Genomic DNA, 27971 nt, shown 5'->3' with positions numbered 1-27971 from the left:
CATTTAACATGGGAGTCCAGATAATACATAAGTACCAAGTAAACTATTGGCTCTGAAAAATCAACTGTTTCTGCTTTACTCAGAAAAAACAGCTAAAACAATGAAGTGGCTGCAGTATAAGTATTACTCAAAAGGAGATAAAGCGGACGCGCTGTTAGCTTATCGGATTCGAAAGCGCAGACAAAGAGACCGCATATACTCCATAAAAGACACTAAAAATAACCCCATTTATGACCCTCGGGGAATATCGCAGATATTTAGAGATTATTATTATAATTTATACAATATCCCCAATGTACTCAGTAAAGCAGAAACAGAAGAGAGATTTAAGGAGTTTATGGGGTCTTGCAATTTACCGTCTTTAACGGAGCCCCAAATCGAAATTCTAGAGGCTCCAATTTCGCTAATGGAAATTGAAGCCACCATTAAAACACTAAAAAATGCTTCGGCCCCTGGCCCCGATGGATTTTCAGCCATATATTATAAAAAATTCTGTAAAATTTTGGCCCCACAGATTAAAATGTTCTTTGATTCAATTTTAGAGGGACACCCCTTGGATCAGGCGACAACACTCGCCGAAATAATAGTGATCCCTAAGCCAGACCGGGACCCCACACTATGCAGCAACTACCGTCCTATCTCTTTGCTTAATACCGACCTTAAACTTTTTGCCAAAGTTATGGCAAACCGGTTGGCTAAAGTCATAGATTCACTAGTGCACCCAGATCAGGTGGGGTTTATCCCTAATAGACAAGCCTTTGAAAATATTAGGCGAGTAGTGGATACCATCTCAGCTATTAATATAACACAAACCCCAGCCCTTGTCATGGGTCTAGACGCCGAGAAGGCCTTCGTGGAGGTACATGGACCTGCTGCTCCCTAGATTTGGAATTCGCGGGCGTTTTTTACAGGGAATACAAGCATTATATAAAAATCCTATGGCGGCGGTATCGATAAACGGCAATAGATCACCTCCCTTTAGAATTAATAACGGTACTAGGCAAGGGTGCCCATTGTCGCCCATGATCTTTGCACTCATGATTGAACCGTTGGCGGCCAAAATTAGAAACGAAAAGGAAATTGGAGGTATCAGGATTGGTTCAGAAGAATACAAGATCGCGTTATACGCGGATGATATCTTGTTGACATTATCGGACCCACTGAAGTCAGCGAATAAAGTGTTCGAGACTGCCCTAGAATTTGGGGAAATCTCGAACTTTAAGATAAACTCAGCAAAAACCGAAATTCTGGACATCCACCTTCCTTCTAGCTTAAAGGAAAACCTGGCCTCCACCTTCTCATGTAAGTGGAGAAACAGTTATCTAAGATATCTAGGTATTAATATTACAAAAAATTATCATAAATTATATGATGCCAACTATCCTAGATTACTGAATGAGATTGCAAATGACATGAAGGGCTGGACCAGAATCCATATATCATGGACAGGAAGAGCTAACGTTTTGAAGATGAACGTCCTTCCACGTTTATTATACGTATTCCAAGCCCTCCCTGTCAGAGTCCCCCCCATGACCTTTAAAAATCTGCAGAGTCTTGCATCCCACTTTTTATGGTCTGGGAAAAGACCACGGGTGCGGTTTAAGACTTTGCAGAATGGCACTAGGGAAGGCGGGCTAGGAGTCCCTAATTTTAAACTTTACTTCTATGCAGCCCAAATATCACAATTGGTGATGTGGCACTCAAGTAAAGAAACACATAGATGGGTCAAACTAGAGGCACAATTAGCGAACATGTCAACTATATCCACACTGCTCTGGGTACCGAAAAAAAACAGACCTATTAGGGAAAAAGTCCATCCGGTAATTGAATTCTCCCTGTCCATGTGGGATAAAATAACTAAAGAATATAAGATTATAAATATACCCAATGCTCTTTTACCAATGTGGGATAACCCCCAATTTCCAGTAAGTAAGGAATCATCCTTTAAGAAAAATTGGTCAAAAACTAACATATTATTCCTAAACGAACTAGAAATGTCAGGTAGATTTCTGCCGTTTGCAGAAATAGTACTAAAATTTGATATTTCACCTAGAAGTGTTTATCAATACTGCCAGATAAATAGCTTTCTCTCCCACTCACAGCAGGCGAGAAAGAACCAAGCCAACACAGTAGTGGAAACACTGTGCTTGAAAAGAGCATCATTTAAGGGTATTATTTCATCTGTGTACCAAATATTATTAAATTATGGTAAACAGGAGCGCCTCCCACAGGAACTGGCATGGGAGTTGGAGTTTGGTAAACAACTAGCCCTGGAAGATTGGGTGAGGATCAGAAAAAACTTGATATCAGTATCCCAGTCAATCCGTTATAGAGAAAACTCTTTTAAGATATATTCCCGGTGGTACCTGACCCCAAGTAGACTAAGTCGTATATATAGCGGGAACAACGACCTATGCTGGCGTGGATGTGGGCATAAAGGCGATCTATCACATATCTTTGGGACATGCCCACAAATTCAACAAACTTGGATATTAGTTTTTCACTTAATCAAACAAATTACAAATATAGAGATACCTAAGTCCCCCGAATATGTCTTGCTCCCTCTTAAAATCTCAGGGATTAAGACATCGTCTCAAAAACTTATATGGTTTATATTGAGTGCTGCAAAAATAAATATAGCCTCTTATTGGAAATCAAATAGGGTCCCATCTATGGCAATAATTAAAGAGACGGTGTGGCACCTATATCAAATGGAATATTTAGCAGGACTAGTAGAGGAGAAATTAGACCTGTTTAGGGAAGTGTGGACACCATGGGCAGAATTCCATAATACTATAATTTGATGCGACCATAAGGATAGGGAGATCCTAATTAGATACAGCGGAACCTATGTGAGTAGAATGGTCTGGATCAAGGAGACAACCTATTTCTTTCATTATATATTTAAACCAAGCACCTGAAATACAGCGCAGTCTGCCATTAAGGATTTGCACAAACTTGCTCCCTCCGGGCTGTTAACAAGTATCTAAAGAACAAAGGTTTTTTTTTTTTTATCACTGTCAAAAAACACAATCAACTTCATAGTATGTAGAAAAAGTATTTTTATTATAGATAAATCTAGGTGACACACATACCAGTATTTTTAACTGATGAAGTTAAAAAACAACCTAAAAACACATTAAAACAGCAGATCACTGAACACACAACATTCTTTTCTTTCAATTACAATTTGGCAACAATTGAACAGAAGTTTAATACAAAAAAAATAATATTTTTTTTATTTAAATAGAATGCATCAGTTACCAGTAATTCAGAAGGAAAAGAGTATGTCTGTATTGTAATATTGAACATTTTATTAACCCATACATTTATTTCTTATGTGTCCTAAGCCTACATCTGGTCTTAATATAATATTGTGATTTAAAAAAAATATATAAAGAGGCAGGCCCTTCCTCTGTATACAATATTAAGATTATATCAGACAATAATTAAAGGATTCTGTACCATCTGAAACTGTAAATCACTGTCAGTACACGTATAATATTAGGGCGGTATTTTACTTTAGTAAGCTAAACACTGTTTATCAAGTGCAAACATTGAAAAATAGGTGATTTGGAAGAAATGGTTGAAATGAATACAAAATATACCTCATTACGGTTTACAAACAAGCACAAAAAACGTATAGTACCATCTTATTTGAATAAAAAAAGAGTGCAAACAAAAACATGCAGAAAGTGACTTCTGTAGTATTTACGAATGGAAAACAAATGACATCTAAACTACACCAGGACTGCGTTCTCAGAGACAGACAAATCACATTATATGGAGTGATTATTTGAAGTATAAAGATAATCTTACATTAACACTTGATACAGAAAACAAACAAACACAAACTGTGACACTTATTCAGGCCCAAATGAAGATTATATCAGTGTATATATTGTGACATGTAAATAAGGCTGCACGCAATAGGTTTCTGCATTATGATGCCATCTTACTAGAAAGAGCGCAGCCTTACTCCTCATTACAACAGGTACGGCATTTACTTGGCACAAATTCTTATACAAGAACATGAAGCAAGGCAGCTACAATAATCCCGATATACTACACACTAAGCATGCAATTCCATTACCAATAAAATATTTATGTGAAGGCAAAAAAAGCTTTTTTTTTTTTAAAGTGACTTTTTGAATAAAGTTGCCCACAGACGCTGAGCCGGTGCGCTGGTCTGACGCGGTTTGAACTTTTTTCATGCAGTTCAAATCGCACCGTGTTTGTCGGCTTGCGAAGCACGCTCCTGCGCATCGCATATTACAAAAAGTATGTGCAGCCAGTGCTTTTTGTACTAGATCCCATTGCATCTAGTTCTAATCGCACGCTGTTTTAGCTTATCGCATGTGATTTGAGCTAGATGCGATGAGATCTAGTACAAAATGCTCACCGCAAAGTGTATGGGCACCATTAGAAAAATCCCAGCTAGGAGGAGCTAAATAGAAATTTGAGTTTGATTGTGACTAGTTCCCTGCCCATCAAAATGATGGATCATCATATTACTAATGTCAGTGGCAGTGTCAGCCTAACGGAGCAACACTTGAATTGTTCCATCAAGGGCCATCTGGTGGCCGCCGGTGGGTAAAACACTTGAATTCGTCCCCACAGATGTGAGAAGCAGGATGAGACTTAATATATAGGATGTGCATCCTGCCAACATCACAGATGAACAGCACAATGCTTCCCTTCCTGGCATATCACAGGTCTATACACTAATAATACACTTTGCAATAGTTACTTATTATCCTTAATATTTCAAATGACTGAAAGGGCCAAGTAGAATGACACAAACACTTTGCCCATTTTGAGCTCCTCTCTCACACGAACTAGAAGACCAGAGCGGATCACCATGAAGTGCCTATGGAGACACTCTGGAAACTCCACTCTGCAGAATTTATATTGGATGTGATAGTGTAACTTCTTTTGGACAAAATCTGCAGTAATCCCATCAGGTTCCCTCTGCCACAAACAAAAGTGTACAGCTGTTGGGAGCACAGACCCTTCAGTAGGCTCCCATTCTATGGATAAGATCATTTCTGTAGGATTGGTTTTAAACCGACTCCCCATTTAAGGAAAATATAAATAGTACTTCAAATCTAAAAACATTATGGAAAAACCTACAAATTTCTAAACTTTATTTTTGTTACGCTTTCTAACTGCTTACAATGAATGATGCATTTTCTCTCTCGGATATGATTTTAGAACACTGACAGGAACAGGATAGTTTCAGCAAAACAGAATGAATTGAAAAATTAAGAAAAATCAAAATAGCCTTAAAATTTGTGGCACAGAGACCGATTCATGTCATGTGCCTCAGTTAAACTTATGTGTCTGTCTGCAATGCTGACTTAAGGCCCCTTTCAGTGTAGCTCCTTTGTTCCCTTACTTATTAACGGTCAAATAAACTAATGGTTTTAGTAACAGATGTTAACCCAATCCAACATGACCACCTGCTTTATGTAACCCAAATCAATATTAACAACTTTTGGAGCTTTTGTAAATCGATTGCATTTGTATTCACTTAGTATTTCACTCCCAATGTAATTAGAGGTTTAACTGAAATTTTTAATCAAAAAACTATATTTTCCAAAGTCATTATCATCTGGCCTAATGAGCTGGTCTTTGCATGCTTTCACTAGTTTCTGGTGTAGAACTTTACTTCTTTCTTCCCATTCCAGAAGTTCTGCATTTCCATGAGCATATAGGCATTTCTCTCCATCAGTACATGAGCCAGACAGGAACCTAATTGTGTAAGGAAGACAGATTAGTAGTCATACGAATAAATGATCATACATCTGAAAGTGTAAGAGAAGTAGTGTATTTAAGTGAGTAGTTTTACAGTATTCACTTGTGGTTCATACACAGCATGGTATTAGAACCACATTATATTCCAGGATTGTAGCAGTTGCGGTAAGTGGATTCTACATCTGTAATACAGAGGGGAGGTGCCGTTGTTAGCTAAAGTAATAGTGCTTACACCAGTGGCGTAAGTTTGCCCCAGTCGCATATATATCAATCTCTCACTCGGACGCACACAAGCCTTTTACTCATATACACACAGACACACCTTTCACTCGGACGCACACACACACACGCCTCTCACTCCGACACAAACACAGACCTCTCACGCAGACACAAACACAGACCTCTCACGCAGACACAAACACAGACCTCTCACGCAGACACAAACACAGACCTCTCACGCAGACACAAACACGGACCTCTCACGCAGACATAAACACGGACCTCTCACGCAGACACAACACGGACCTCTCACGCAGACACACACACGGACCTCTCACGCAGACACACACACGGACCTCTCACGCAGACACACACACGGACCTCTCACGCAGACACAAACACGGACCTCTCACGCAGACACAAACACGGACCTCTCACGCAGACACAAACACGGACCTCTCACGCAGACAAACACGGACCTTTTACGCAGACACAAACACGGACCTCTCACGCAGACACAACACGGACCTCTCACGCAGACACACACACATGCCTTTCACTCAGCCACACACACACCTCTTTAGCTCAGACACACACACACATCTCACGCAGACACACACACACACACATCTCACGCAGACACACACACCTCTCACTCACACACACACACACCTCACTGAGATGCACACACCTGTTTTACTAAAAAAAAAAAAAAACACACACTCCTATTTCAACTAAATAAACACAACTTTCCCTAGGAAAACAAACACACACACCTCACTTAAAAATCTACAAACATTTAAAATCATTGTGTCCCCCCACCCCCACTGCAACATGAAGTAGCAGGGGCTGTCAGTGCCTACCTGTGTGTGGCTATATTCCACACACACGATGCCAGCTACATACAGCCTGGGAAGAGCTGGGTGCAGCAGCTCCCCCTAGTGTCAGTCGGCTGCCAGCTCAGTCTCTGTGTGAGAAGAGAAGGCAGCCTCCGTGCCTCAGCTCTTCCGTCGGCTGATGTACAACTGCGGGTATGAATCGGCGGACAGCAGGAGACAATGAAGAAGCGCCCCCTGAAGACCAAAAACCAGGCGGCAGCTGACTCCATTGCCTCCTGCAGTTCCGCCACTGGCTTACACTCTGTTTGATTCCATTTTCAATTCGGTTTGGCCTATTAGACCTGTTCTGAAGTTTTTTCTACTCCTTTTTGATTTTCACTATTTGATGTGCACTATCTGATTTGCTATTCGATCTCAGTGTTCCTGATCATTCAGGCAGGAGAATGAAATCAAATCGAAAGCAGCATACTGCATACACACGGTTCAATTCTGCTTTCAATTAAATTTGGCCTATTAGAATTATTCTGAAGTTTTTCTCATTTTTGATTTTCCCTATTTTCCAATCGATTTACTATTCGATTTCAATTTGATCTCAGTGTTCCTGATCCTTCAGGCAGGAGATTGAAATGGAATCTGGATCAAATCGAATGCAGCAGTGAACACATTAGATTTGCACTATCTACTATTAGATTTCCACTAGATAGTCTTGCCTGTCAAGACTTTTTTTCTATTCGATTTCCACTACACGGAAGAACGCATTGGGATTGAACCTGCATCGAATGCCAATAAAAGCATTTGATGTGCATCAATTTCTATTCAATTTTGCTTCTATAAGCAAAATCAAATAGAAAAAAATCATCTCTCACAGTGTGTACCCTCTATAAAGGTGCGTGCACATGGTGAGATTTCACTTTCTATTCTACCCCTATTCGCTCTATCTGTGAATGGTTCACGGTTGGTCACAGTGTTCACATTTGAGTTTGACTATGTAGTACATATCTGTACTATATAGTCTTGCCTGCAAATTCGATTTACACTACACGGGAGCGCGCATTTGGATCAAATCTGCATTGAATGTAGAAAAAGCATTCGATTTTGCTTCTGTAAGCAAAATCGAATAGAAAAATAGTGCATATGTCACTGTGTGTACCCTCTATCATAGTGGGCACACACGGATAGATGTAGAATTCAATTTGATTTTGATTCGATATGCCATTAGATTCGATTTCTACTATACAGTCTTGCCTGCCAAGTCTATTTTTCTTTTCAATTTCCACTAAACTTGAATGCGCATCGGGATCGAATCTGCATTGAACGTGGAAAAATAATTTGAATAGAAAAACAGTGGAAATCTCAGCGTATGTACCCTCTTTACAGAGATCATTTTGGCTGGAGAAAGAATGTATGTCAGGAGAGAAAAACAAGTGTTTTGGGGGGGGGGGGGGGGGGGGGAGATAGGGGAAGAGAAAAGTGAATTATAGCGGAGAGAGGGAGGAGAAGCAGAGTTTTAGGTCTATAGAATATGAAAATCTTTTATTATTACTACATAATACAGTGAGCAGCGATTTTGGCTGAAATTTTTTTTTTTTAACCTCTATTCTATTTTGACTGGAAATCACTGGTGAACTGTGCAGACAGTGTATAGTACTTTCACAACAAGAGAGGTAGTGTACCGAACATTGGTGTGCATGTGGATTGGTGTATTATCTCCTTTACTACTATATTTGGACTAAGCAAATTAGAAGAAGTGTAAACCATTATGCTGTACGTATCAATAATACATGAGCCATAGCACATAAAAAAACATTGGTCTGTTCTGGAAAAGATTTCAATGTGATATCTCCTATTTCTGGAAATTAAATTGTGTAGGAGATCCATGCTCACCTTTTACACACGGTAAAGTTGCCTGTGGGGAAACGGTGCTGCCAGATGTTCCGGTCATCCTCGGAGTGGAATACTTTCTCTTTATGTTTCTCTGACGAGATATGACTCTTCCACTGACGCTCACTATTGCAGTTTTTCCCACAAAGCCAACAATGAAAGTCAACCTGTGCAACAAAGCAAGCAATGTAAAAAAACCTGAAGACATACAGTATATACTGTACAGTAGTCAAACTCTTTCCAATAAATCCCACGTTTATGGGTAAGAGATATATGAAAACACTCTATTCTCTTTGGATCTGAAGGGTTACTGTATTGTAATAGTTATTTTAATGTATCCTATATATGAAAATATCATTACTGACCTAATAGATGTCTGCTCATCCTCTTTGCTGTCCCACATCTAAAATATTGAGGCATGCAATTGTACCTCTTTCGTTCCTGTAGTAAACAGAACCCTGCAGCCTCCTAACCAATAACTAGTTACGTGGATCTTCAGGCAAAGGCACACTTACTGTAGTTTCGGCGTAATCAGTGGGCATGTGAATTGGCTTGTTCGCAGGCCATGAAGCCTCATTTCCTTTATCAATCTTCTTCTTGTTCATCAATTTCTCATGCAATTTTTCCATATCCTGAACTGAAAAGAAAGCAATGGACATTACATTTTCTCGAACTCAACGATACAGATGTCCATGAATGCAAAGTATTCTGATAATTCAGGAAATTCATGTATGCTTAATTGCAGCCTTTCATGGTGGTTGTAATCTCAAAGAACAATTATATATATAATATTGTACGTTAAAGATGTATTACAGTACTGCATAGCAAAGCACAGACATATACAAGATATTTTACCAGCTTTCACTGTGCTTGTATCAGAAGATCAGGAGAACTTGCACATGACAGCATGACCATAGGCGAATCTAGAATTATGGTAATGGGTGGTCCCAGATCTAGACATAATAGCAGGGGGAACTTTGCGCGGCCTAGCCTCGCGGCAAAAGGGGTGTGGCCTCATGGGAAGGAGGCGTGGCATCACAAAAGGGGTGTGGTATTACACTTTAGATCAGGGCTGGGCAACACCGGCCCTCCAGATGTTGATGAACTACACATCCCAGCATGCCTTGCATCAGTTTCAGCATGGCCACATAGCAAAACTAATGCAAAACATCCTGGGATGTGTAGTTCACTAACATCTGGAGGGCCGGTGTTGCCAAGCCCTGCTTTAGACCATACACAGTAATGTCCATTACACATTTTAGCAAACTCCGTAATACCCATTACACATAAAGCCACACGCCGTAATGCCAATTACACATAAGGCCACACACCATAATGCCCATTACACATTGTGCCACACATCATGATGCCCATTACATACTATATAACAAACCGTAATGCCCATTACATATTTGCCACATAAGTGCTGCTTACCTACGTGCTCATTGCTAGGGGGTTCTTGCTTGATGGCACCATAGTACCCATTACACATGATGCCGCAACACCATAGTACCCATTACACATGATGCCGCACACCATAGTACCCATTACACATGATGCCGCACACCATAGTACCCATTACACATGATGCTGCACATAATGTCCCTTAACATGATGCTGCACACATAAAGCCGCTTACACATGATGCTGCACACCGTGCACTTACACATTAAGCCACACATTATGCATAATGCCCCCACATACCGCCACTTGTAGCGTCCCTTAAGCAATGCCCCCAAAAGTGCCACTTACTGTAAATTTTTATATGAGCCTTCGCTGCTGCTGCAGGGAGAGATGGAGAGCAGTGCAGCTGCTTCTATGTGGAGAGGAGCAAAGCGCAGCGCAGAGCACGCTCCCACTCCCCTCCTGGTGTCCCCTCTAGCCAAGTGGACATTTGAAATATTGTGAGCGCTGTTGTTGAGCGTGACGTCGGGGGAGCACGCTGGGCACCGGCACCACATGATTAAAGGGGGGGCGGGCTGAGGTGAAAGCGGGGAGAAGAATTGGAGCGGAAACTGCAGGGGTGACAGTCATTGACAGCTGGGCAGAGAGCAGGGGGCTGCCCGGCTGTATTCAGAGCACTGCAGGTCACTGCTGTTTGAAATAATACCCCTTTCACAAAAGAAAATGCAGGAATTTACCTGGGAATATGGTCCCAGGATCATGCAGGGACATTCCCAGGCTGACTCCTTATACATCAGCCTAGTCCCTGCATTTTCTGGTGTGAGGGGGAGAGACCACCACTCCCCTCTCCCTACCCCCCTTTAGCCAACCAGCTATATCTTCAGAACAAACTGACCCATTTACATGAGCCAAGTATCATATTGAAGAACTTTTGAGTTGGCTTCGAATGATTTTGGTCCCGTGAAAAAAAAAAAACGGTTTAACCTCAATATCCCTGGAACCAATTAACCCATATGGATACAGCCTGGTATCGGATTGAAGGCCCAACGATTTGCATTCGACTGATATCAACCTCGAGCTTCAGTGCACCCCCGGACCACCCCCTAGATTCGCCTATGAGCATGACAGATAGCCACCGCACCCACTGAGCTGGGGAAGTGTGGGGCATAGTTAGTCCCTTAATTGCCAAGGATTTTTTCGGCATTTGCGCACATCACATTTCAATACCATCTATAAAGATTTTTTTTTATTTAGTACTCATGCAAATTATACTTTTTTTGTATTGTCTGAAAACACTAGTCTTTTACTCATTCCAGTACATGAAAATGGGCAATTGAAATAAAATTTTGGTACTTGTGTATTATCACGGCGCCCAAATAGTTTACGTACGGTGGCGCTGGGATTGGATCGCATGCGATTTGCATGCAATGCGATGGTACTTGTGCAGTTTCACGGCACCCCTGCCCCCGGATCGCATGGATTTGATCACGTGTGATGCAATTTAGCCACTGAGCCCCACAAGGAACCGCAGAATACACGTCAAGTAATCCACTGCAATTGCCATGCTTCTGGCTCGTTTTCCGCGTCCGCTCGCCATGCTCCCCACACTTTATAAAACCAACTCCACGCCGACGTGGATAATGGGGATATGAACAGGTCGGGGGGACGCGTACCTCATCTGCTCGCCACGCTTCGGGGTGACGTGGATAGTGGGGATGTTCTAAATCGCATGCTACTACGCTGAATAGGACACCACATTAACTACTTAACGGGCGCAGTGATAATACACAAGCACCAAAAATTTTGACAAAATAGCAAACCTGATTTTTATATATATATATATATATATATATATATATATATATATATATATATATATATATATATATATATATATATATATATATATATATATATATATAAAACAATACAAACAATGTTTCAACTTTGGCATTAATCCACCTTTCCAAAAAAGCACTTGACAATGATCATGTTTTTGTGGTCTCCAGTTAGTCGCTAACCATGTGTTCTAATATAGCTGCACAACAAGACCTTTCTTTGTTTTTATCCTGTGATCCTCTAACCTATCCCTCAGATCCCATGCGCATCTGATCAGAGCCAGAGATCAAAAGTGACTGGCGCATTGGATCAGCTATCGCTAACATGCTATTTGGGCTGATTCCTCATCCCAATCTGCTGGAATCAGGGTGAAATCAGGACCAAATGTAGAAGATTACGGAGATTGTAGAGATAACCACTAACAAAATGAACTTGCCTTGATGGGTCCCGCTCTGCATATTTCTAAATGTTCTGTTTATTAATTTGTCCCTAATTTAATACCAACTTGTGAATCAGCACCAAGGTTTAGGGGGAGATTCAATCACCGTCGAGCATCTCCCGTGGGGGAGATGCTCGACGGGCCCTATTCAATGCTGTCTTCCCCGACAGCATTGAACAGGGTTTTCTTCCAGAACGAGCCCGACATCTCTAGCTGTCGGGCTCGTTCTGCCGAGAACAGCGGGGAAGTGACGAGCTGCCGGCTGCAGCTCGTCACTTCCCGGCCGCAACTCGCGGCCACGCCCCCTTCTCGCCCCGCTGCAGGCGGGACATTGAATCCCGCCTGCATGTTCTCGGTCGAGCTGACCGAGAACGGGACTGGGTCACGGCAGGCGAGCAAGCTCGTCTGCCGTGACCCGAACATTGAATACCCCCCTTAATCTGAAATAAGAACATGCATTTTAAATTATTAAAACTTCCACTACTTTTAAAAATAAAGTTAATTTAAATAAAAAAATGGAAATCCATTTGCATCATTCTCACCAAAAAGAGCCATAAGAAATAGCTACCAAATCTACCTCACCGATAACGTGGCCTCCACACCAGCACCATTAGATAGGAAAGATCAGTTATATGGATATAAATAAAAGGAAACATCTCAAGAACAAATTGACACCAAGTATTTAAACCGCTTGTAAAATAAAATGTAAATCGATTCAGGGCAGTTGTATTTACAGTAATAACCCATAAGTGCTACAAATACTCTCAGCATTAATGCATGGAGACTATTGCATAAAGACCCTTATTCAGGACCTGATTGCAGGACAAATTTGTTCTCAAAATGGGCAAAACCATGTGCACTGCAGGTGGGGCAAATGTAGAGAGAGTTAGATGTGGGTGCATTATTTTGTTTCTGTGCAAGGTAAATACTGGCTGTATTATTTTTACACTGCAATATAGATTTAAGTTTCAACACACCCCACCCAAATTTAACTCTCTCTAAACATGTAAAATCTGCCCCTCCTGCAGTGCACATGGTTTTGCCCATTTTGAGAACAAATTTGTACTGTACTCAAAGATAGAATTAGGAATAAACAGTTGGTACTTATTCTTACTCACTGCCTAGATCTCTCATACAGGTCCAAATCTCTTTCTCTTCTTGGCTGTGAGCAAAGGCACAATTCCCAATATACTGGCATTTTTTCCCACTCACAATATGATGACACAACTGTGGAAGACACAACAGAAATGTTTGTAAAATCACTGGGACAGTTATTATGAAGCTAGCCTACATAGTTATTTTACTTGTATGTTGAATAGTTCTCTTCTGAAAGAACATGGACACTTCTAGACCCAAGGCTCATAAGGAGAATCATAGGACAGTTATCAGACGTTACACTAAACAACCAACATTCTCATTTTCCACGAAAAAAAAAAAAAAAGAAAGACGCCTAACGTAGGCAGAGTTGCACAGGAGCTGGTGGCACACTCACACCAGGCATCTCGCGCTGTGTGCCATATTGAGGAAGGATGTATGAGGACACATCAGTAATATTTACTCCTTCAGGAAATAGAGAGGGAGGCAGCAGTCCGGGAATTCTTTACTGGCCATACTTATATTCAAACGTGCATGGAAACAGAAAGTGGGATAACAAATGGTGAAACAGGTTACTGAAATGCAGCCAAAGCAGTTACCCCGTTACAGACCTGATATAACATTAGCAAGCAGACTGTCGTTACCAGTTCTAAGCAGAAAGCCTTCACAATTAAAGTCTACTGTAGGTTTATTATTTTTTTATAGTACTTTGAAATGCAATGTCTTTTAGAATTATAAATAAGATTAACAAACAAGAAAGTGCCACAAATGCACCTTTTATTGAAGTTCAATTAGTACATATTATTTAGACAGAACTACATTCCTAATAGCAGTATATCCCTCTGCCGCAGTGATACGATGTAAGAAGAATACGGCGAGTGCTGTAACATACTTCTGTAACAACCAAAGTCTCCCTGGTCTCTCCTAGCAGCTCTCGAAGGGCCAAGAGGTGTCCACAGACAGGATTACCAAATGGGAATGACACCTTTTTAACATCAGCTTTTTTTAACATAGTTTTTACATTTAATACAGCTTTGTTAACAAAATATTGCATTGTTATAGCCTATTAAGTTCCTTGTAAAACAGAGAGATGACAAAACAGAAGCTTCGAAGAGAGCAGTAACTTCATCTGGGACTGAGAATCTGGGAATGCTTAGCATCATCTACTGCTATTGGGACTTTACCTAGGACCAAGGAAAACCCTCTAGATCAGGGTTATTCAACTAGCAGCACATGGAGAAAAAAGATGCAGGTGCTCTATTCAAACATTACTAATTAAAACTGTAATACATTTTGCATATACTTACCTAATATGACCAGGTAACATCATTGAATAAGTCCGTAACATTCAAGGGTTCAAGTCTATGGCATGGTACACCACCAAGCCAAGACACTATTTTAGCAAGGGAAGAATTAACTTATGTTAGAAAGGTAAGAGCAGCTACTGCATATGTAAGGAGTATTACAGAGGTGACAGATAGAGCTGTGTGAAAAAGGGACCATATAGAAACTTAGTGATGTTTGAATAGTGCACCTGTATCTTTTTTCTCTTTGTGTGAGGCACTTTAAAGGCCCCCATACATTGGTCCAATTTAGGCCCAGTTTGAACAGATCAGGCCGAGAAATGGGGTGAAATCATTGCAAATCGGTTGTTTGACATCCTATTGGGTCCGAAGTGCAGTCCGTGTGCATCGGATAGGAGTCAGAGGTCGGACCTGCCGCCCTCCAACCCCCTCCTGATGGTGGGAAATGGGGTTGCATGCGATTGATTACTCGCCGGCCGCTCGCACACAGCAGCGCAAGTGGGGGGCATGGGGCGGCGGGCCGTTGTCGTGCCCATGGGAACGCCCAGTGGTTCCTGGGAGTTCCCATGGACATTTGCCAGTGAACTGAAGTGGGTGGTGGGCAGCTGACGTCAGCGGATGTCAGCTGCCTGCCCTCTTCCCATACAGGGCGCCGCAGAGCTAAGGCCAGCAGAGTGACTTAGATCTTCAAACGCTGTCGAAATCATTCGTTGGTCGGCAACCATCGAATGTTTTCGTCCCCCTGTTTCGTCAAGCTGCGAATGGTTATTTATGCAAAACATCCATTCGCATGCGTGCAGGGAGATTCGCGGTGCAGACGGCATTTAAGTGAATGAATTTCGCAGCTTTGTGAGTCAACCAGAATAATCCCCAGGGTGTGCAGTCTTGGGCCCTTACCTATAGATTCCTATTCAACCAGCTACCTGTGGATGAGAAGTCGCATGCCTGTCACATGAGGGGAGTGTGTGCCACATACAATAAGTGTGGCTCTACCCCCTCTATTCTGCATGGAAATTAAGATGCTACAATGAAGTGTAAAAGGGGAGCTGGAAACAGAGCACAGATCATGCAGCGGTAATAGCAGAGAGGAATCCATAGTCAATGTGTGCATGTTTGGCCGGGGTCCAGGTGACGTTACAAAATGATATTGTTGACAATATTGTTCAGTGGTTTAGCGATATATCATTCAGTCTGGGATCTGAAGCGATATTTTCTAATGATAATCGCAGAGTGTGTACCCAGTTTTAGGTGAGAAGCTCTGCTCTACATTTACTAAATTGAGAAGTCATTCAAGGTCTTAATCCGGATGTGCTTTACTTTCATTTAATTGACTTCTTTTTCATAGCTGTATGCCTCCGACCTCTATATTTCACTATGTTATATATGAAAAATAATATTAAAATCACCTCAAACTGAACAGGTACTGGTTTCTTTGTCGGACATGGTCTGATAGATATCCACTTTTTACGCTCATTGGACATCACAAGCACAACCTGGCGATCTTTGGTCCACCTAAGATAGACACATGCGGTGTTAGTAGGGAAACTGAGCCAAGTACTGCATGACCCTGGTTACTATACACCAGACATACTGCTCTCTTTTGTACTTACGTATGTCTTGCCTTTGCGCTACAATATTTTCTGTTTTTGTCTGCTTCAATCACTTGGCCATTTCTCCAGCATTGTCCACAAACAAATTTAATGTTAAATTTTGGATATCCGTGATTACTCTGAATGTTCAGCAGCTTCAAAAAAAAATAAAAAAAACATATCACACCACTGATACAACAGTTCACAAGGGCAGTCAAAAACCACAATTTTTCCTGTATGGTCATATGTATGTTCCAGCATAGCTCCGGAATAGCTGGAGCAATTTACACCAAACTTGGTACACATGATTTACAATCTGGGAACAAACACTGTGGGGGTAAGACACCCCTAGCGGCGAGGCAGCAGCACAGAGTGTTTCAACAGACAGCATCACTCAAGAATAGCTGTAACAATTTACACAAAAAACTTGGTACACATATGACTTCCTATCTGGGAACAAGCACTGTGGGGGTAAGACACCCCTAGGGCTGAGCCAGCAGCTCAGAGTATTTCAGCAGACAGCACAGCTCTGGAATGACTGGAGCAATTTACCCACATATCAATTACAATCTGTGAACAAATAATGTGGGGATAACACACCCCTAGCACCCCTAGGGGTGGGGCAGCAGCACAGACTACATTAGGAGATGCATGATATGTCAGAGTTGGCAGGGCAGCATATGACGAGGCAGTGACATGATGTGAGGAGGGGAATGGAGATAGCACAGACCCACACACTGAGAGTTATATAGTAGCAGTAGCAGGGTCCCCAGCAGCACAGAGTATAATCAGGAGATGCATAATGTGCTGCGCTCCGACGTAAATTAACGAACAACTAACTAATGTTATTTATACTGTGTGTCATATTTCAATTTATTTTTGTAAACACATTTTCTTAAAAATTTTGGGCAACGACAGTTACTCCAGCTAGTCTTTTATAAAAAGAAGACTGCAAAAAACAAAGTATCGGAGGAGTTACAAACCATGTGTACAAGCTTAAATTCTACCATTAAATAAAACAAGTTTAAATGGTCTATTTATCCTATATAGACCGATACAAAGGTGGACAAACACTTAACAAAATGCTCACTATGCTGTAGAAATATGCAAATAACCATAGATGATGGATTTAGGACTGTTCACTTGTGAACGGACAAGGTAATGGCTTCTGACAATTGTATAAATATTTTTTAGATGGCAGATATTGATAACTTACTGAAATTTGATAAGCATTTAAGGTTTTAAAACACACTTGTGATGGAACAGATCAAAATATATCATTCACGAGCAGACAAAGACGTTCCATTGGCTAAATATAAAGTTGGTTAAATCCATAAAGATTAGCAAAACTAAAACCATGCGTAACTGGGATTTGAACCAGGGGCCTGATTCTGTTTCATTTGCTAAAGCAAATTCACACTCTAATGGACAAAACCTTGTGCACTGCAGGTGGGGCAGATGTGATATGTGCAGAGAGAGTTAGATTTGGGTGTTACAAAGTTACATAGGGGCAGATTTATTAAGCTTGGAGAAGAGATAAACTGGATATAAAGCGGAGAAAAGGTAAAAGGAGAAAAAGCACAGCTAATCAGCTGTGTTTGAAAAAGACAGTTGGGAGCTGATTGGCTGCAATGTATCTCCTTTTACCTTTTCTACACTTTATCTCCAGTTTATCTCTTCTCCAAGCTTAATAAATCTGCCCCATAGTTACAAAGCTGTTTAAAATCAAGGTAAGTAAATCCACCTTTTGCAAACCAAAAGGTGTAACATCCTAGTAGACAATACGCCTAGGTTTTGAAATGATTTCCACTGATTAATGGATTAATATTTGCTCTTGCTCAAAGATATATTAAAGTCACTTAGATTTGACTAAAGATCTCAATTACTTTATACATCTTTTTCTTATCTTTGATGATAGTCTTCATGAGTTTCTCTATGAAATGCACTCTAATTTTTATCAATAATTGTGTACAGCAGAGGTTCCCAAACTTTTTCAGTCCATGGCACCCTTTGGGTCTCCATAACTTTTTCAAGGCACCCATAAGCCAAAATCAATTATTATGAGTAACTAGGTAGCCTGTGCAAAAATGTCATGAATAAAATACGATCAATTTCAAAGCGAGGTTAATGGTTTGTAGTAAGATGAAAGAAGAACCGGTTCGTTGCTATTTTGAGCTATTTTACACACGGGAAATGCTAGATCGCTCAGTACACAGCAATGTGTCAGTGCTGTGTGCTGAGCAATCTCTCAGGGTCAGTGTTCTCCAGTGAGAACCAAGGCCCGGACTGATTAATATCCAGCATGGTGGATATTAATTGGCGGCAATAGCGACTAGCGGGGCCATGCCTCACTATTGCTATGGCCCCTACACACGTAGCGATGTCCCAACCCTTGCATCTCTCCATCCCTACCCCTGCATATCTCCATCCCTACCCCTGCACCTCTCAGTCTCCCGTCATCCTTACACCTCTGCCCCCCCCCCCATCACAGCTACACCTCACTGTTCCCCATAATATTAAAATATAAAGCATAAACCTGCATATTTTCTATCCTAGACAGCAGGTGGGCAGCAGTCGATGGTCAAACGTGCGTGCGGCAAGGCGATGGCCAGGGCAGGAGGCAGGATCCTGTCTCCTTCCCTGCAGTCTGCAGGTTAACATATCGCAGATGCCAGCCGTGGCTCTGCAGCACTGCTGGCTGTGAAGAGTGGGAGTGGAGCAGCGTGCGGATCAGATTGCTGACAGATTTAATCCGTGGATGGAGCGGGGCCCCATCAGAGAGGGGGGCCTAGGGTTTCTGACCCTTAGAGCCCCCCACTATTATGTAACAGTTTCCCCCTGTCAGGAGGACACTTGTTTGCTGTGCACACTTCCACAGCCACCACTGTCTGAGCCCAGGCACTGTAAGCACCATAAGTCACCTGGTCAACTTTTCCCCGCTGCGGCAGGCTGATTACTATGACAGGTCACTGACTGGACTCATCATCCCGCAGTCCGTACCTCCAGCCCGGCGCTCACCCCCAGTCCTCGCCCCCCTCCCGGCACTCATACCTTGCACCTCCAGCCCAACGCTCATTCCCAGTCCCCGTCTCCCTCTCGGTGCGCACTCCCTGCACCCGCCCAGCGCTCAATCCCTGTATCCGCCCGGCGCTCACTTCTATCCCCCTCCCGGTGCTCACTCCCACACCCTTCCTCTGCTAATTTCACATGAGGCTGCCTGCCTCTAGACAGGGACACTGGCGCCGCGGCACCCCTGTCACTCTGCTGCGGCACCCCAGGGAGCCGTGGTGCACAGTTTGGGAACCACCGGTGTACAGATAACATTTCTCTAGCCTCTTTTCTATCAGACAGCATCAGTGCTTGCGGTTGAGAACCAGGGATCTACATGAACTATCAGTGAATAGAACCTGATGAAAGTATGGGCAGAAGACGAAATGGCCGCTGGCCACCAACCTCATTGGTGGTGGGCAGCCACTTAGGCATGGCTCTCTGCAAGCAGAGAGACACCTTACCTGTCCCTAGTGTTCTGGTTGTTGCTGGGTTCCGATCTGGCGCCAGCGTTCTGGTCACCGGAACAGGGAATGAGTGGTAGTGGGGGAGTCTATGATGCTGAACCACTGAGAGTAAATGGAAGAAGTTAAAAGTCAAATAAAATAAAGAACTAATAGTGCCTGACTTTCAATCTACTTGAGGCACCAAATTAAACTGGATATCTGGCTCAGGATGTGGGGTATTGGATACAGGGAGCCTGGGCTGCTGAGAAAAGAACTATTTGGTGCCCAGGCTCCCCTGCACCACTTTATACCCAAGGTTTCTCAGTGTCACCCATGGAAGATGAGAGTCAGATGTCATCTATACAATGTCATGCTCCCTTTTGACCGAAAGATGCCCAGAACCCTGCTCTTTTAAGCACAGTGAATAACCAAAGCAGGAATCAAGTTTTGGACACTTCGGAGCAGATTTGAGAAAACCGAGAAAAGACAATTGCAGGGCGCAACAATTTGCTGAAAATTCAGAAACAATGTCAAACATCAATAATATTTAAGGAATAAAAGGACTGCATTCACCAAAAGCAGCTTATCAAGTCTCAACAAATTACCAATCCAATGAATCAGTATTATTATTATCATCAGAATTAGGTTTTTGATATTATATTCCTTTTACATATTATTATTAATAAAAAAAAAAAATGTACCTGAGGATTTAGTGCAGCGGACTCCTTTGCCCAATACTTCTGAGATTCCTGTACAATTTCTTCAAAAGAAATTCCTACATGAAAACAATATACAATAAGTATTAAATATATTGACCAGTTTTTGGATACATTTTTCTACTCCATCAGAGGAGGTTGGACTCACCGGTCTCTTTCTGTATCACCCAGACTCTGAGCTCCACCAAGCTGTGTGCATAGAAGCAGTCATCTTCTCTTAAGCATCCATAGCGAACCTCATGGCGACAAAGATCCAGCACAAAGTGTATGTTAAACGGACGGATCTTGCTGTACTTTACTACAGTGTCTCTGAACATGTGGACAAGACACCTGGATGATAAAATAGAAACCAAGAACTCAAATTAATTCTTCACAAATTTAACCATAAAGCACAACTGTGCTGAATTCCAGGACAATTGCAATAAATATATCCCTAAATTCATACATAGTTACATATATAGTTGTTGAGTTTTAAAAAAGACTTTAATCTACCAAGTCCAATCTATATATAGGGGGGTATTCAATCCCGGGTCATGATTGTCGGGACGTCCCGACAGTCATGACCCTGGTCCGTTCTCGGTCCGCTCGCCTGTTTATCAGCAGGTGGGATTCAATGTCCCGCCCGCTGATTGGAGAAAAGGGGGAGTGTCCGTGTAAATGCCCGGGGATTGTTGAGATATGGCCGTGATCTCGACAATGCACGGCCATTCTCTACAAAACGGGCCCGTTCTGCCGAGATGCCTCTTCAATGCTGCCTTGAAAGACAGCTATTTGCCCTGTCGGAAATAGTGGTGGGGAATGAATACCCCCATAATCTCCTGCAGTCTAATGACCCGGATGAGGTTACTGCCTATTTTCTATAAACTAGAATCCACAATGACCCAAAATGGCTGTCCAATTTATTACTCATCCACTATAGTTCATTATGATGAATGGTTATAACCATATATACTTTTTTTCTGATAAAAAATTGTCTAAACATATCAATGGATTATGCCATCACATTCTCTGGCAAAATATTTCATATTTTACTGTAAAAAAATCTTTCCATTGCTGGATGAGAATTTTTCTTTCCTCTAATATTAGGGGTTGAGCGGGTGTACTGTGTACCAGTCCTCCTGTGTACCAGTACTATCACTTGATAGTTCAATGTATTATTTATACCAGTTTCTTATACAGCGTGCCCATATTCCGCAGCGCTTTACAGAGAATATATGAACATATTCCACAGCGCTTTACAGAGAATATAAGAACATTCACATCAGTCCCTGCCCCAGTGGAGCTTACAGTCTATATTCCCTACCACATGTACTCGCACACACAGACATTCTAGGGTTAATTTGTATATTTTTGGATTGTGAGAGGAAACCAGAGCACCCAGAGGAAACCGAAAGCAAGCAAGGGGAGAATATACAAACTCTGCACAGTTAGGGCCAAGGTGGTAATTGAACCCATGACCTCAGTTCTGTGAGGCAGTAATGCTAACCATTACACCATCCGTGTATTGACCCTTTATGTATTTATGCATATTAATCATATCCCCTTATGCTGCTTTCCCACTGCAGACCAGTTTAAAGTACTGGTAATCTTAAATGGTATTTAAAACGGTATTAGCATTCCCACTGCAGCAGATTACCGTTTTAAATACCATTTAAGTACCATTCCCATTGCAGTGAACCGTGTAAAATGTAGAGTGCCTAACCACCCCAGGGTAAAGAGTGCCTAATCCCCCCCCCCCCCCAAGTGTAAAGAGTGCCTAACCCCCCTCCCCTTGTACTTACCTGCACGGGGATGCAGGGCAGTGGGGAGGCAGCGGGGGTCCATGCAGGGTCCAAGCAGTCCCAGTGCCTGATGAGAACTAGTAGTTCTCACTTTGCGCATATGTAATGAGTGCACGTGCATAATAATGAGTGACTCATTACATATGCGCATATGTAATGAGCGGCTCATTATTATGCACGTACACTCATTACACATGCACAAAGTGAGAACTACTAGTTCTCATCAGGCACTGAAACTGCCTGAAGGCTAAATAACGTTTAAGAGACATTCCCACTGCCTCTTAAACGTTATTTTAACGTGTAGGACTCTGCTTTAAAAACGGGTTGAAATACCATTTAACTTTAAACGGTATTTCAACTCTGGCACTTTCCCACTGCAGCCTTAAAACGGTAAATTGTGCTGAAAATCGGCAATTTACAGTTTTTTAGCTGCAGTGGGAAAGGGGCATTAGAGGCCTAATTTCTAATGTAAACACACCTAACCGTTCATCATAACCCAAGGACTCCAAACCCTTAATGTTGTTGCTCTTCTCTGAACCTTTTCAAACGTCAAGATAGCCCAATTTGAAAATGTTCCATTTACCACAACTCTGTTCCCTATTCTCCAGCAAATTTTTGACCCAAGTACAAATGTTGTTATTTCCTAGACCCAGCACCCATATTTTGTATATCTACCTCATGTGAGGCACTGTATCAAAGGTCTTAACAAAATCTAATACCACATCTACTGCATGCCCTGATCGAAGTTCCAACTCCCTTCTACATAGAAGCTAATTAAGTTAGTTTGATATGACCTAATCCTCACAAATCCATGCTGATTCCCACTAATAATTTACCAAGTACTCCTGAATGCTATCCCCTTCATGTACCCTCCAAAAAATCACCCCCTATTGATGTTAAACTTATGGGTCTAGAATTTCCTGCATGTGTTTTACTTCCCTTCTTAAAGAATGGCACTACATCTGCTATTCGCCAGTACCAAGGTAGCAAGCCTGATAAAATTGAATCTTCAAAAATTAAGTATACATGTTGAGTATCCCTTATCCAAATAATTCCGAAAACCATACATTCCAGAAAGTGGGGAAAAAAATTGTTGCTAAAAGCATTACTGAGGATAGGATGGCACTTCTGAGGATAGGATATGTAACTGGCAAGAAAATGATTGCTTGCCACTTAAATTCAGTATTCAAAAAAGAACAAAAGAAGAAAGTAGTTGTAGGTGGATGCACTCCTGTCTAGGAAATTGGGAGTCTGTTTTGTTTATATGAACAATTTTCTTAAAAAATGGGAACTCCAATTATCTTTATTTGTCTGTTCCTTATAAGGAGATACCCATCAATGTGCGAAATTGAAGAGGTTAAAACCATTCTTGGACAAACAATAACATATATGTGCTGGAAATAAAGATTGTGTTGAAAGATTAAAACGTGTTGCCAGATTTGTTGGGGGGATGCAGCTTTTATTTGTGGGGATAATTTCCCTTACAATACTAATGCTGTATGTGTGGATCACACTGCAGTACTATTTATGAAACTTATATACTTACAATTGGCCTTAATAGGCTTAACAATATTTGGCAATTGCCTTTATATCAATTTACTTCGTGGGTATGTCACTTAACATATTTTGTACATGTTATGATACACTTTGTAGCGATACACTGATTTGCTGGCTCCAAGCCCAGAATTTGGGCATTGCAACAGTGTTTATGTATTTCGTATGAGATCATCTGGCATTCAGATAAACTGACCGAGTCCTCTATTGTGTAGGCTTATGAGGACCTCTGCTGGTGATTGGTGGTACACTGTAGGCTTTATAGCATGAATAGCAGTTTAGTGTGGGGTTAATGAGTCACCCACAGGCATTACGCTGTGTACCCTCAATGCCAACAGGTAGTTCTACTGTCCTGTATCGATTGCCAATCCTCCCACCCCTATTATTCAAGTGGTGAGGCAGTTATGGAGACAGTGACCCTTTCTAGTACAAATAGTGAATCAAACACATTATGACATATTAGCTAGCATCAACACACCCTACAATCTGCCTAACACGGGTTCGTGACACGTGTTTCGCATCTGAGCTTTCTCAAACTGGCCAACCGATTGTCATCCCTGTCCTGGGCTATATTCATGTGTCTGGCCTATCGCTGGTTTGTTTTCCGATCAGGTGTTCTATATTAGCCAATCATATGGCTTCCTATGCGGCCTTGCGCCTGGTAGACTTCCGCCCATAGCTTGGCTGGTGTCTGCGGCGTCCACTGTGACGTCACGCCGCCAGACACGTGGTCACCTGGTCACTGCGCATCATATATCACGTGTGCAGCTTGGACCTATAACTTCGTAGCGGGGATACTGCCTATGCGTCTGAATGATCATACCTTCGCCCCGCAATCTGTATGGGTGATAATGATGAATATTTGTATGTGTCTTATACAATAAAATATTGTACTATTTTTTGTCTGCGATGGATCATTTGTATCGTGCATTCTATATTCCTACTGACATGATTTATGTGTCAGTGGGGTTGACGGTTTATATGTATATTATAACATATAAACCGTCAACCCCACTGACACATAAATCATGTCAGTAGGAATATAGAATGCCCGATACAAATGGTCCAAGCCACACACGTGATATATGATGCGCAGGGACAAGGTGACCACGTGTCTGAGGGTGTGACGTCACCGCGGACGCCGCAGACACCAGCCAAGCTATGGGCGGAAGTCTACCAGACGCAAGGCCGCATAGGAAGCCATATGATTGGCTAATATAGAACACCTGATCGGAAAACGAACCAGCGATAGGTCAGACACATGAATATAGCCCAGGACAGGGATGACAATCGGTTGGCCAGTTTGAGAAAGCTCAGATGCGAAACACGTGTCACGAACCCGTGTTAGGCAGATTGTAGGGTGTGTTGATGCTAGCTAATATGTCATAATGTGTTTGATTCACTATTTGTACTAGAAAGGGTCACTGTCTCCATAACTGCCTCACCACCTGAATAATAGGGGTGGGAGGATTGGCAATCAATACAGGACAGTAGAACTACCTGTTGGCATTGAGGGTACACAGCGTAATGCCTGTGGGTGACTCATTAACCCCACACTAAACTGCTATTCATGCTATAAAGCCTACAGTGTACCACCAATCACCAGCAGAGGTCCTCATAAGCCAACACAATAGAGGACTCGGTCAGTTTATCTGAATGCCAGATGATCTCATACGAAATACATAAACACTGTTGCAATTCCCAAATTCTGGGCTTGGAGCCAGCAAATCAGTGTATCGTTACAAAGTGTATCATAACATGTACAAAATATGTTAAGTGACATACCCACAAAGTAAATTGATATAAAGGCAATTGCCAAATATTGTTAAGCCTATTAAGGCCAATTGTAAATATATCTGTTTCATAAATAGTACTGCAGTGTGATCCACACATACAGAAATAGAAATTATAAGGGAAATTATCCCCACAAATAAAAGCTACATCCCCCCCAACAAATCTGCCAACACGTTTTAATCTTTCAACACAATCGTTATTTTCAGCACATATATGTTATTGTTTGTCCAATAATGGTTTTAACCTCTTCAATTTCGCACATTGATGGGTATCTCCTTATCAGGAACAGACAAATAAAGATAATTGTGAGTTCCCATTTTTTAAGAAAATTGTTTATATAAAAACTAAACCGACTCCCAATTTCCTAGACAGGAGTGCATCAGCCTACAACTACTTTCATCTTTTGTTCTTTTTTGAATACTGACTCCCAGTTGAATAGGATAGCACCCCCGCTACACAAGTATCAGAAAATAGCGGTACATGGCCCATCAAATAAAGGGCACAAATTGATCCTTTGTGTGCAGAATCCAAAACCCCTGTCCATACCATTTAAATTCAGTGTCTGAGATTGTACACAAACTTTTTTTCATGTTTTGAAACCTTGTTTCATGCACAAATAAAATATATTTGTGTGTATTTCATGTGTTTGTACAACATAAATGCAATATACCTCAAAATACATCACTGAAAAATAAAAATATTCTGAAATACGGAATAATCAGTTATCCAGAATTATTCTGGTCCCGAGCATGTCGACCAACTTGCTGTAGACCAAATGATCCACACCCGTTTAAACTCTTGCCTTTGTGTCCCATATGAAAGAACTTATGTGTGTACGTTTCCAGCAACAATTTAAAGGCTGCCCACTTTTCCTCAGTGTTATTTCCTCTTAACACTGTATCCCAATCTATGTCCTTTAGATACTGCTTAAGCATAGTAAATTTGTTTTCCTAAAATCTAATGTTCTAGTTGATCGCTTATATTGTTGCTCTTGGAAGATAATTACAAATGAGACCATGTTATGATCCTAAATCATGCACAAACATCACCCCCAATGTAAAAGCCACTGACAGGTGAAGTGAATAACATTTATATGGTCACAATGGCACCTTTCAAGGTATGGAATGTATTAAAGGAGCAAGTGAACACTCCATTCTTGAAGTTGATGTGCTAACTGACACGGGCCAAACTGTGATGGCTAGACAACTAGGATCTCCAAAACCGCAGGTCTTGTGGGGTGTTCCCAATACACAGTGGAGAGTTATTACATAGGGCAGTATTCAATGAAAAAAATTTCGCCATGCATGGCGAGAGATTTTTTTCTCTCGCCATGCACTCGCCCTGTTCCGGAGGGCTCGCTGCCACTCCTGCTCCCTCTATTCAATGTGGTTAAGACTCACCGCCACTCGCGGCGAGTCTTAACCCCTGCAGCGGACGAGCATCTGCGGCAGGGAGCTGGCAGGGAGCCGTGGGACGGTGGCAGCCAGGGAGATTAAAGTCTCCCTGGCTGCCCCAGAACATATGTGGAGGGGAGGTGGGCTCCCTGGGACCCAGGCAGCACAAGCTGCCCCCCCCCCCCCTATAGCCAGCGGGGGACCCAGTATTCACTGCACCCGATCGTGCATATGTAATGATCGGATGCAGTGAATATATGAATATCTAATGAGCGGCTCGAGCGCTCCGGCCCCCTGCTGGCTGCTCTGTGTAAAAAATAAAAATAATATATATTTTTTTAAATTAAATATATATTCATGTGCTATAAGCACATGAATAAAAATAACATGCCCCTTCACAGAAAAAAAATCCTGATTTTTTTACACCAAAAAAAAAAAAAAAAAAGCTTTTAGTTTAAAAGTTCACATTCCAGCTCTCCATGAAAAGATGGAGAATTGCTACACGGAGAGAGACGGCGAAAATCACTTAGAAAGACGGCGAATATTTCACATTGAATAGGGTTGCTCGCTTTTAGAGAGCAAAATGCTCCGTCCAAGGCGAAAAAAGCACAAATTCGCCATAAAACAGGGCGAATTTTTCTCATTGAATACTGCCCAAAGACGTGGTCCAAGGTAGGAAAACCGATGTAGATGCAAGAGAGGCATGGAACCCCAAGGGTGTTGGGAGCAAAGACTAGATTGTCTGTACTTATTCCACAGAAGAGCTACTGTTGCACAAACTGCAGAAAGTTAATACTGTCTATGATAAAAAGGTTTCAGAACACACAGTGAATCACATCTTGCTGTCCACCACTAAAAAGTGCATATGAGCA

At 41.8% G+C, this 27971-nt stretch overlaps 1 protein-coding gene across 4 annotated transcripts in view; it reads right to left on the bottom strand.

The window, feature by feature from the left end:
• Nucleotides 1-3047: 3047 nt before the first annotated feature.
• Nucleotides 3048-27971, bottom strand: part of ZC3H7A (zinc finger CCCH-type containing 7A) — a 98918-nt gene continuing 73994 nt past the window's right edge. For all 4 annotated transcript variants that reach the window (XM_083153331.1, XM_083153334.1, XM_083153332.1 and 1 more), the window contains 8 exons: nt 20725-20906; nt 20562-20635; nt 16388-16521; nt 16184-16289; nt 13497-13605; nt 9212-9333; nt 8700-8863; nt 3048-5754 (listed from right to left, as the gene is read on the bottom strand). In XM_083153331.1, the coding sequence (XP_083009457.1) occupies nt 5565-5754; nt 8700-8863; nt 9212-9333; nt 13497-13605; nt 16184-16289; nt 16388-16521; nt 20562-20635; nt 20725-20906 (1081 nt within the window). In that variant the 3' untranslated portion in view covers nt 3048-5564. The remainder of the gene's footprint in view (nt 5755-8699; nt 8864-9211; nt 9334-13496; nt 13606-16183; nt 16290-16387; nt 16522-20561; nt 20636-20724; nt 20907-27971) is intronic.

This window comes from Crinia signifera, chromosome 7, assembly GCF_055691185.1.
Source record: "Crinia signifera chromosome 7, ASM5569118v1, whole genome shotgun sequence".
Lineage (NCBI taxonomy): Eukaryota > Metazoa > Chordata > Amphibia > Anura > Myobatrachidae > Crinia > Crinia signifera.
The sequence above is the reverse complement of the archived record's forward strand: the minus strand, read 5'-3'. Positions and strand labels throughout refer to the sequence as shown.